The sequence below is a fragment of the Babylonia areolata genome, chromosome 1 (assembly GCF_041734735.1).
Source record: "Babylonia areolata isolate BAREFJ2019XMU chromosome 1, ASM4173473v1, whole genome shotgun sequence".
Classification (NCBI taxonomy): Eukaryota; Metazoa; Mollusca; class Gastropoda; order Neogastropoda; family Buccinidae; genus Babylonia; species Babylonia areolata.
This window is the reverse complement of record NC_134876.1, coordinates 20,051,269-20,063,768: the sequence shown is the minus strand read 5'-3', so window position 1 is coordinate 20,063,768 and position 12,500 is coordinate 20,051,269. Positions and strand designations below refer to the sequence as shown.

General features: G+C 45.9%; 1 protein-coding gene across 16 annotated transcripts in view; it reads left to right on the top strand.

Annotated features, from left to right (window-relative positions):
• The window catches only part of LOC143280562 (tensin-3-like), a 614,920-nt gene that overhangs the window by 536,610 nt on the left and 65,810 nt on the right, over positions 1–12,500 (top strand). For all 16 annotated transcript variants that reach the window (XM_076585372.1, XM_076585299.1, XM_076585321.1 and 13 more), the window contains 3 exons: positions 7,016–7,077; positions 11,201–11,268; positions 12,342–12,439. In XM_076585372.1, coding sequence (XP_076441487.1) covers positions 7,016–7,077; positions 11,201–11,268; positions 12,342–12,439 — 228 coding nt within the window. The remainder of the gene's footprint in view (positions 1–7,015; positions 7,078–11,200; positions 11,269–12,341; positions 12,440–12,500) is intronic.

The window sequence follows — 12,500 nt, the reverse complement described above, 5'->3', positions numbered from 1 at the left end:
GACCAACATCAGTATGCTGATGAAATTTTTAACTCACTTGTGTAAACAAAGTCAGTCTATGTTTTAACCCGGTGTTCGGTTGTCTGTGTGTGTGTGTGTGTGTGTGTGTGTGTGTGTGGTAAACTTTAACAGATATTTTCTCTGCAAATACTTTGTCAGTTGACACCAAATTAGGCATAAAAATAGGAAAAATTCAGTTCTTTCCAGTCATCTTGTTTAAAACAATATTGCACCTCTGGGATGGGCACAAAAAAGTATTTTAAAAAAAAGAAAAGAAGCCTAATTATATGCAAACTGCATTTACTGTTATATTTATATTTTTTGTATTCTCTAAACTTGGCACTTTGACCTCTTATTCTGACACAACAACAAGAGGAGTCATTATTGTCATTTTTTTTGTTCAGACAGGAACTTCTTTTGCTAAGCATGGAATTTTTATTTATTTTGCAAACGTTTTGGTGCAGATAGTAAAAAAGGGAAATTACTCTGTAATTAATGCTAGGGGACTTAATTTATCACAAGTGAGTCTTGAAGGCCTTGCCTCTCTTGTTTCTTCTTCTTCTCCTCCTCCTCCTTTTCCTCCTCCTCCTCCTCCTTCCTCTTCTTCTTCTTCTTTTCCTCCTCCTCCTTATTCTTCTTCTTCTTCTAAACGACCAACATCAGTATGTTGATGAAAATTGTCGTGTTGTGGGAGGTTGCTGTTGCGGGGCGCAGTTTAGCTGGGTTACCGAGGGATGTTCTGTTAAACCGATAGGGGAGATGGGGCGCAGTCCACTTGGTGTGTTCGCATCTCCAGCTTTTTGGCAAAAAACGCAGCACTGGTGAGTATACAGACGGCTCATTACATGCGCGCTCCAGGCAGACAGACACTCTCGGAGTGCCCATATAATATACCAGAGCACGGCAGCATGGCAGGAAGCAGGCCCAGGATTCCAGGGAAAGGGGGGAGGTGACAGTGACTGCTGTGGCGGAGGATTGCCCGTGACAGAGACACGGAGCTGGGTGGAAGGGATCCGACAGGCAGTGGGGGGGGGCGATGGGGAGGGTGGTGGGTGGCTGGGGGTGGAGGAGGAGGAGGGAGGGGGCGTGGGGGGTCGGGGGGGGGGGGGGGGGTACAGTAAGAGGTCACTGGCAGGAGTGCAGGGGGAACAAAAAGAGCTTTACATACCTACGTTCCAGATCTTTATGGCGATGTATCCACGTCTCTACCTCCCCAACCCAACCACCCCACCTCCCTCTGTGTGACCGACGGAGTGAACGTGCACGCTGTGTTGTGAACACTGCTCGTTCCGCCTTGAAGGAGGGCGGCGGGGTAGGGGGGGGGTGAGAATTGTGGATATTATCGCCGATGTGGACTCAAAAGAGACTGTTTGAAGGGGGGGAGAGGGGCGGTAGAGTGTCTGTGGGAACGTGACTGAAAATTGACTCTTTACTCTTTCTTTTTTTCTTCTTTTTTTCTTTTTTTTGGGGGTGGGTGGGTGGGGTCTTTGTGTGTATGTCTTTGTGTCTTTGTCTCTGCCGTTCTGTGCCTCTGCCTGCGCCTCAGTCTGTCTGTCTCTCTCTCCTTTTTTTTCTCTCTCTCTGTATCTCACTCCCTCTTACTTCTCTCTTTCTCTCCCTCAGTCTCCCCCTCCCCCCTCTCTCTCTCCCTCTCCCTGTCTCTGTCCCCCTCTCTCTCTCTCTTCCCTATCTCTCTCCCTCCTCCTCATCTCTCTCTCTCTCCCCTATCTCTCTCCCTCCTCTCTCTCTCTCCCCTATCTCTCTCCCCTTCTCTCTCTCTCTCACTCTTTCTCTTTCCCACCCTCATTCCAGTCTTCTCACTCCCTTTCTCCCTTCTGTTCTTATCTTCCTGTCCGTGTCTGACTGTCTCTCTCACTTCCTCCCACCCCCCACCCCCCCATTCCCTCCTCCTCCTCCTCTCTCTCTCTTCCCTATCTCTCTCCCCTTCTCTCTCTCTCTCTCTCACTCACTCTCTTTCCCGCCCTCATTCCAGTCTTCTCACTCCCTTTCTCCCTTCTGTTCTTATCTTCCTGTCCGTGTCTGTCTGTCTCTCTCACTTCCTCCCACACACCCCCCCCCCCCATTCCCTCCTATCCCTGTCTACCTCTCCCTCTTCCGCCTCAAGTGGAGTTTAACAGCCTTTTTTTTCTTAGGGAGGTAAAGGAGGGGGGGAACACAGGGGGGGGGGGGGAGAGAGAAAGGAAAAAAAAAGGTTAAAAGCCCCGAAGGTCCAAGTTGTGTGAGGGCTTATTGGGTCTTGGTTCGATGAAAGTCAGTTCGACGTCGTTGTAGTGGAGGAGGTTGCTACATATCCCTCTTTCTCCGTCACCTCCACCTCCACACATACCCCACCCCCACCCCCCACCCCCGCTCCCCCCCCCGCGCGCCCGTTCCCGCTCCCCGCCCCTCACCACCCGTCCTGCCGCGCCCTCGCCCCCACCCCCACACACGTGCACACTTTGTTTACGAAGTGAATCTATCTCACTTGCGGGGTTAAACAGACTTGACAACAACAACAACAACAACAACAAAAAGTCACAAGTGGATGTCGCGCGCCCAGAACTTTCGCGTGGCGTCGCTCGGTCGACAGGCAAAAAAAAAAAAAAAAAAAAAAGAGAGAGAGAGAGAGAGGTTTTTTTGTGTGCGTTGGGTTTATTTTTAAACGCTCACTGAGACACATAACCCTCTTCCTCGATCTTTCTCACACCCATTGATTGACACTTTTTTTTTTCTTTTACCTGTTCCCATTGTCATCAGTCTTATTGATCAATCTGCAGTTGTGGCAGTGAACAAAAAAACAAAACAAAAAAACAAAGAAAGGAAAGAAAGAATAAAGGAAAGCGAACGTGGTAGAGACTTGACCCCCCCCCCCCCCCCCCCAAAAAAAAAAAAGTCAATTTACTTGGCAGGTTAAGGAATCTGGTGTGTGTGTGTGTGGGGGGGGGTGCGGTGCGGTGGGGCAATGAAGGAAGAGAGAGGGAAAGGAAGGAGAGGAGAAAGAAAGGAAGAAGAAAAAAAACCGACAGAAAGCCAGATATCCATTTATCTCCATTATCAGTGACATGTCAAGTGTGTGTGTGTGTGTGTGTGTGTGTGTGTGTGCCTGTGCCTGTGCCTCTCTCTCTCTCTCTCTGAATATTTTTAAAGAAGAAAAAAAAAAGTAAGAGACAGAGACAGCGATCAGGAGCGAGAGAGAGAGAGAGAGAGAGAGAAAACAAATACTGAGACATCACGACAATATAAAAAAAAAAAGTAGTGCAGAAAGAAAGAAAGAGGGGAAGTGAGAGAGAAAAAGAAAGAAGGTTAGGAAGAGATAGAGAGAAAAAAGGAAGGAGGAAAATAGAAAGAGAGAGAGACGTGCGCAATAGCCAAGTCATTAAAACGTTGGACTTCCAATCTGAGGGCCCCGGGTTCGAATCTCGGTAACGGCGCCTGGTAGGTAAAGGGTGGTATATTTTTTTTTTCCGATCTCCCAGGTCAACATATGTGCAGACCTGCTTTGTGCCTGAACCCCCTCCGTGAGTATACGGCAAGCAGAAGATCAAATACGCACGTTAAAGATCCTGTAATCCATGTCAGCGGGTCGGTGGGTTATGGAAACTTGAGAACATATCCAGCATGCACCCCCCCGAAAACGGAGTATGGCGAACGGTCATACACGTAAAAAGCCCACTCGTGTAATATGCGAGTGAACGTGGGAGTTGCAGCTCACGAACGAAGAAGAAGAAGAAGAAACAAGAACAAAAGAGAAAAAAAAAGGAGAAAAAAAAACACAGAAGAAAATGCCCTCGGCGAAAATACTGACTTTTGAGACGAAGCGGCGCCATAACATGTGGTTTGAAAGTGAAGTCACTGGGGGCAAACTTTGGAACGCCCGTTAAGTTGTTAGTGCGTGCAATGTCGGTCTGGATCTGTGTGTATGTGAGTGCGCGCGCGTAGGTGTGTGTGTGTGTGTGTGTGTGTGTGTGTGTCTGTGTGTGTATCTATTTGTCTGTGTTTGATTGTATGTGTGTGTGTGTGTGTGTGTGCGCGCACGTGCTTATCTGTGAATGTGTGAGTGTTATGCGCGTGTGTATATGTTTGTGTGTGTGCGCGCGCGCGCGTCCATGCTTGCGGCAGCGTCTGCGTACATGCGCGCTTACGCGTTCGCTGACGATGACTAAGTTGTGAAAACATCCCATGATGTATTTACCACACTCAGCAGCCATGTATATATATCACCTTGAAGAAGATGCTTAACTGTGATGCATGGACCAGTCGTTGTGCAAACAGCGGACCAAGTGATGCAGAAAAGAAGATAAATGGTTGATGTATGTGTGTTTAAATGTGTAAATGTCTATCTCTCTCTCTCTCTCTGAATATATATATATATATATATATATATATATGAATGTGTGTGTGTGTGTGCGTGTGTGCGTAAGTGTGTGTGTATGTGTGTGTATATAGATATACATACATACATATTTGCATACATATATACATACTACATACATACATATACACATGCATACATACATACATACATACATACATACATACATACATATGCATGTATGTAGCCTCATAAGATGTGCATGTGTGTGTGTGTGTGTACGTGTGTGAGAGAGAGAGAGAGAGAGAGCGCACGCTCGCGCACACTTTAACGTTAAACTGAAAGTAGACAATCACACACAAACACACACACGAGCGCGCGCGCATACATACACGCACGTACGTGCACATACGCTCACACACACACACACACACACACACACACACACACACACACACACTGAGAGTAAATGGAGTGTGCAAATACAATTTGTATATATTTTTTTTTAAAAGACAAATATAATATAAATACAAAATGTAATCATCAAGGCAGACTGGCGCAGCAGCCGAGCGTGTGTCAGACTGTCAATCTGAGAGACCGGGGTCCGAATCTTAATCGCGGCGCATGGTGTTGTTGTAAAGCGGTGTGGCGAAGATTTTTCCCCATCTCTCGGTCCAGCATATAGATGTATATATATCAGACTGTCTAATGCTTCATCCACTTCGAGCGTACACTCATACAGAAAATCAACAGCGCACGTTAAAGATTCCGCGATCCTTGTTCACGTTGGTTGGGTTATGGAAAACACGAACGTATCTCACCACGCACGCCCCGGAAAACAGAGTCGTGTATGGCTGCCTACAGTTGTGGGGGTAAAAATGGTAAGGCCTGTGAAACGCCCGCTCGTACACACGAGTGAACGAGGAGGCTACAGAAGAAGAAGAGGAGGAGGAGGATGAAGAAGAAGAAGGGGAAGAAGAAGAAGAAGAGGAAGAATTCATCAAGGTTGCAGACAAAAAAAAAAAAAAAAAAAAAATCGGCGTGCGTTGACATTTTGAGAAATGTCCCAGTATAAGCCTGCACAAAAGATACATTCATTTCCTAGCTTAAATGGCCAAGTAAGCTTGCAAGGACGTTTAATAAAAAGAAAGAAAAAGAAAAAAAAAGAATTAGATAATCCCGCTTTCTTAAAGCCGACCAACCTAGACAGAACTAGTTGTCAAACGTGACCAGACAAGTGGACATTCAGTTGGTGTTGTTTACAATCAAAACCCCGCCGTTACACAATACCTTTCAGGTGTCGTAATCAGGTAGGTGAGAAAAACAAACAAACAAACAAACAACCTCGACACAAGTCAGGTGTGCGCGGGTACTCTTGTGAGCGAACAAACAGACTCAGGACAAAGAAATCCCGTTTTAAAACAGACTTTAAATAAGACAAAGGGACGCGTCTGTTAACATGTTTAGGACAAAGAGGTGCAATTTTAAACCTTTTCGGTACACAGAGGCGCTTTTGTAAAACAGTCCTTGGGCAAAAACTTGCATTTATAAACAGACTTTGGAGAAAGAGGCGCCGTTGTGAACAGACTTAGGACAAAGAGGTGCAGTTGTGAACAGGTTTACGAGAAAGAGGTGCATTTGTAAGCAGACTTAGGACAAAGAGGTGCATTTGTAAGCAGACGTTGGACAAAGAGGTGTACTTTTTAAGATATTTAGGACAAAGAGGTGTACTTTTTTAACAGATTCTGGACAAAGAGGTGTACTTTTTAACAGATTCAGGACAAAGGTGCTCTTGCAAAGAGACATAGGACAAACAGGTGCATATCTAAACAGACTTAGGACCAAAATGTGACGTTGTAAACAGACACAGGACAAAGAAGCCCCCGTTGTAAACAGACACAGGGCAAAGAAATCCCCGTTGTAAACAGACAGGACAAAGACGTCCCCGTTGTAAACAGACACAGGACAAAGAAGTCCCCGTTGTAAACAGACACAGGACAAAGAAGTCCCCGTTGTAAACAGACACAGGACAAAGAAGTCCCCGTTGTAAACAGACACAGGACAAAGAAGTCCCCGTTGTAAACAGACACAGGACAAAGAAGTCCCGTTGTAAACAGACACAGAACAAAGAGGTCCCGTTGTAAACAGACACAGGACAAAGAAGTCCCGTTGTAAACAGACATAGGACTTAGGACAAAGAGGTGAAGGATCCCTGTTGAGACTGACGTCACTCCTGAAGCTTCTGTTGCTGCTACGACTGCTACCATGATGTGATGATCAGGATGCTATGGTGATGATGATGATGATGATGATAATTGTGATGATAGCGATGATCTTGCTGTGATGAAGACGATATTGTTGTTGTGATGATAATGATGATGATCATGAAGATTTTGTTATGGTGGTGATGATGACGCTGAAGACGATGACGATAGAGATGATGATGATGAAGATGATAATTATGATGATGGTCACGACGATGATGATGATGATGGTGATGATAACGAAGATGATGATGACGACGGCGACGACGACGACGATGATGATGATAACGATGACGATGACGGTAATGACGATGCAGATGTGATGGTGATCAGGAAGAGAAGGATGGTCATGGTGATGATGATGATGATGACGACGACGATGACGATGGTGGTGGTGGTGATGATGATGACGATGACGATGACGATGATGGTGTTTCAGGTGGGGCAGTCGTCACAGGGATCACGGGGCATCATGTCCAGTCTGAGGGATATGCTCAACAGGTGGGGAGGAGATACTGTTGGTGGTGATGTTGTTTGCTTACTTTCTATTTCCTTGTGTCTTTTTTTTTTTGGGGGGGGGGGGGGGGGGAGGGGGGGGGGATTGGGGGGGAGGATATGTCCAGTGTCCCCAGTAACACATACTTGTGGTTTGTATACATCTAGTTAAAGTATTGATTTTCACTATTTTAATGTTATAATGAACACACACACACACGCACACACACACACACACACACACACACACAAACACACACACACACACACACACACGCACGCACGGACGCACGCGCACACACACACACACACACACACACGTAAAATTAAGAATGTTGTTTTTAACATCATCGTCTTATGCTTCAACTTCTTTATCTTTATCTTCATCATCTTCTTCTTTTTCTTCTTCTTCTTCTTCACCTCTGTGTCAGATAGATAATTGATTTCTTTGGGAGGGAAGGATAGAGACAGTACGACCTCCCTCTCTCTCTCTCTCTCTCTTCCTTCTCTCTCAACCCGGCTCTCACCCTCCCTCCCCCCACCCCATCCCATCCCTCCTCTCTCTCTCTCTCTCTCTCTTTCTACTCATGTTGTCGTTCATCAAGGTGTTAGACAGAGGGTGCGAATAACTTCGTCACCTGTCTTGTTGGAGCACACCTGTGGTATGGGAGACCACTGTGCATGTGCCCCCCCTGCACCCCCCCCCCCCCCGACACCCTGGCCCCCCCCGCACCCCCACTCCCCCGAAACCTACCCCACCCTCCACTGGGGGGCTCCTATTTGTCTTCTGTCCTCTCGTCCTTGCTGTGTTTAAATTGTTTTTATTTTGTTTTGTTTTTTTTTCTTTTTGTTTTCTTTTTTGGTCTTCCGTGTCTATCTATATGTCTATCCGTCTGTCTGTCTGGCTGTCGTTGTCTTTCTCTCTCTCTTATATACACACACATTTTCCACCACACACACACACACATATATATATAGATAGATAGATTTTTTTTTCACCCAATCTCTCTCGCACATGCACACATGCTCTCTCTCGCTCGCTCGCTCGCTCGCTCGCTCTTTCTCTCTCAGTCTTTCTCACTTGATAAATACAGTGCTTTTTCGTCATACTTTACGCACGTACATGCGTTCAGTCCATGTGCACGTTCACACAAGCGTGAGAATGTGTGTGTGTGCTTTTTTCATACATCCCAGGAGCCCATCTCCCTCTCTCTGTATCTCTCTCTCTCTCTCTCTCTCTCTCTCTCTCTGTGTCTCTCTCTGTCTCTCTCTCTATGTCTCTGTCTCTCTTTCTGACTTGGATACTCAGGTGATACGTGCGTCATACGCTTGTTTGTGCACGTGCGAAAACATCCACTAACGCGCTGTGCGTGCGTGTGTGTGCGTGTGTGTGTGTGTGTGTGTGTGTGACCGTGACTATGTTTTAGTGATTTTTTTTTCTTCTCGTGTCACCCCTTCACTTTTTATTTTTTTATTTTTTACTTTTGTGTTTCGATAAAACCCTTTTGTTAATATTTCATCTTTTCTTTTTTTCTTTTTTTTTATCTCATCCACACACCCCATCTCCTCATCATCATCCGCTCCCCCACAACACCCCCTTCCCCCCCCCCTCCCAGTCCCCCTTCACTCTCTCTCTCTCTTAATTTCTTCTCTCCCTCACCCTTCCCCATCACCCCCAGTCCCCTTCACCTGTGCTATATATCTGTGTCTTTGCCCTTCACCTCTGCCTACCTCTCTCTCCCTCTCTCTCTCTCTCTCTCTCTCTTTCTCCCTCTTTCTCCCTCTCTCTATCTCCCCCCCTCTCTCTATCTTCCTCTCTCTCTCTCCCCCCTCTCTCTCTCTATCTCCACCCCCTCCCCCCCATCTCCAGACCTCCCGCTCCCCCCCCAATTATAGCCCAAAGCCTCCGGATACTGCCTGAAAATCGATGAGAAAATGTCAATGGCCTGAAGGGCATAGTCGAGAAGTGGTCATATATATATATATATATATATATATATATATATATAGATAGATAGATAGATAGATAGATAGATAGATAGATAGATAGATAGATAAACACACACACACACACAAACACACACAAAAACACACACACACACCACTCCACCCCTCACTCACACACACGCGCGTGCAAACACACACACCCACACACACACGCACACATACACACACACACATATTAACACACACACACACAGACACACACACACACCACACACACACACAAACACTCACACACCACACAAACACACAACACACACACACACACACACACACACACACACACACACACAAAGCAGGTTGACAACACATACAACAGGAGACGATGACACGGACCGGCACGCTTTTTAGTAAACAGCAGGAGCTGACAACCTGTTACCGTCAGGAATAGATGACTGACCTTTCCCACTGCCCCCCCATCTCACACACACACACACACACACACACACACACACACACACACTCATCACTCACACACACACACACACACACACACACACACTCACACACACGCATCACTCACACACACACACACACACACATACACACTCACACACACGCATCACTCACACACACTCACACACACGCATCACTCACACACAGACACACACAGACGCATCACTCACACACACACACACACACACACACACACACACACACACACACACACCACACACACACACACACACACACACACACACACACACACACTCACACACAAACTCACACACACATACACACACAAACTCACACACACATACACACACACTCACGCATCACTCACACACACACACACACACACACTCATCACTCACACACACACACACACACACACACACACACACACACACACACACACACACAGTCTTCCCCATCTCCTCCTCCCTTCTTGTTTAGTATAGTTCACCCATACACAGTTCAGTGACCTTCTTCTTCTTCTTCAGTTATCATCAATCATCATCAATCTTCTTCTTCTTCTTCTTCTTCTTCTTCTTTGTCTTCGCTTCGTCTTCTTCTCATTATCACCATCATCATTTACTATCATCGCCATTATCATTACCATCATCATTATTATAATTGATTTGTTTATCATTGTTGTTGTTGTTGTTGTTGTTGTTAGTAGTAGTAGTAGTGGTAATAGTAGTATCATCACTATCATTACTGTTATCAGCATCAACCACATTATGATTCATATCAGCATTGTTGGTAATGGTAGTAGAAGTGGTAGTATGATCATCATCATCATTACTGTCATCATCATCATCATCATCATTATTTTTTTTATCAGCATTGTTGTTTGTAGTTGTAGTAGTAGTGATATCATCATCATGATCATCATAGTGGAGTGATGGCCTAGAGGTAACGCGTCCGCATAGGAAGCGAGAGAATCTGAGTGCGCTGGTTCGAATCACGATACAGTCGCCAATATTTTTCTCCCCCCCTCGACTAGACCTTGAGTGGTGGTCTGGACCCAAGTCATTCGGATGAGACGATAAACTGAGGCCCCGTGTGCAGCATGCACTTAGCACAAGTAAAAAGAACCCACGGCAACAAAAGGGCTGTCCCTGGCAAAGTTCTGTAGAAAAATCCACTTCGAAAGGAAAAACAAATAAAACTGCACGCAGGATTTTTTTTTTTTAATGGGTGGCGCTGTCGTGTAGCGAAGCGACGCGCTCTCCCTGGGGAGAGCAGCCCGAATTTCACACAGAGAGATTTGTTGTGGCGCAATAGCCGAGTGGTTAAAACGTTGGACTTCCAATCTGAGGGTCCTGGGTTCGAACCACGGTGACGGCGCCTGGTTGGTAAAGGGTGGAGATTTTTCCGATCCCCCAGGTCAACATATGTGCAGACCTGCTAGTGCCTGATCCCCCTTCGTGTGTATACGCACGCAGAAAATCAAATACGCACGTTAAAGATCCTGTAATCCATGTCAGTGTTCGGTGGGTTATGGAGACACGAAAATACCCAGCACGCATGAACCACGACAGAGTCATCGGCAAGTCGATGTTGGTCGTGTAACGGAAAGAAGAAGAAGAAGAAGGAAAAAGAGAAATACAAATACGTCATCTTCATCGTCATCATCATCATCATCATCATCATCGTGTGATGTGTGATGTGTGTCCAGGTCTCAGGACGGCACGGGACCTGAAGAGCTGCTCCTCGACATGACCTACGTCACTGAGCGGATCATCTGTGAGTTGATGGCTTGGCTGTGTGTGTGTGTGTGTGTGTGTGTGTGTGTGTTGTTGTTGTTGTCGTTGTCGTGGGGGGATGGTGGTGTTGTGTGTTGTGTGTGTGTGTGTTGTTGTTGTTGTGGGGGGTGGGGGGATGGTGGTGGTGTGTTTGTGTGTGTGTGTGTGTGTGTGTGTTGTTGTTGTTGTTGCGGTGGTGGTGGTGGTGGTGGTGGTGGTGGTGGTGTGTGTGTGGTGTGTTACGTGTGTGTGTGTGTGTTGTTGTTGTTGCGGTGGTGGTGGTGGTGTGTTATGTGTGTGTGTTTGTGTGTGTGTGGTGTGTTACGTGTGTGTGTGTGTGTGTTGTTGTGGTGGTGGTGGTGTGTTATGTGTGTGTGTGTGTGTGTGTGTGTGTGTGTGTGTGTGTGTGTGTGTGTTTGTTTGCCTTCGGTTGTATTTGATGTATATTTATATTGCCTGCGTGAGTGTCAGCGAATGAATAGTGTGCACGTGTAGGAGGAATTTTTTGTTTAATGTCCCGTCACACATATCGGTGATTGAAGACATTTTGTTAAAGTATTTATGAATACATCTGAGTATTATCGGTTAGAAGGGGTGGGAGATGTGGATGAATGGAGGGTTGGGGGAAACTGGGCAAAGGAGGGTAAAAATGTGGGTGAAATTTGGAAGAAAAACAAAACAAAACAAAAACCAAAGAACCAAACAGTTACAGGAAATTAAAGCACGTGTATGTTTCTTCAGTTTGCTATTCTTTCATTTTACGCCTACATATTTTTAAGGAGGTTCGAGGGAGCGGGATCTTTAGTTATTGTTTGTTTGTTTTTTCGGGGTGGGGGAGTTGTGTGTGTGTGTGTGTGAGATGTGTGGATGAGGGAACAGGGTGGATCATGTTGCACGACGTTATCGACTTCAGTCGAAAGATGTACGCGCGTGTTGTATGTATATATGTGTGTAGGTATATATGTAGGTAGGTAGGCAGGTGTGTAAGTATCTGTGTATGCGCAACAGTGCTTTCTGTACGTTTTAATTATATCAGCTGTTTACTTCTTTTTTTTTGTGCTTCTTCTTTTTCAGCAATGTCCTTCCCCTCCGAAGGACATGACACAACCTACGCTTTCAACCTCAAGGACGTTGTTCGCATGCTAAAAACTAAACACGGCGACAACTACCTTGTAAGTTTTCTGCTTGACTTCGCCCCTCTCCCTTTTCTCCCTTCTCCTCTTCCTTCCCTCT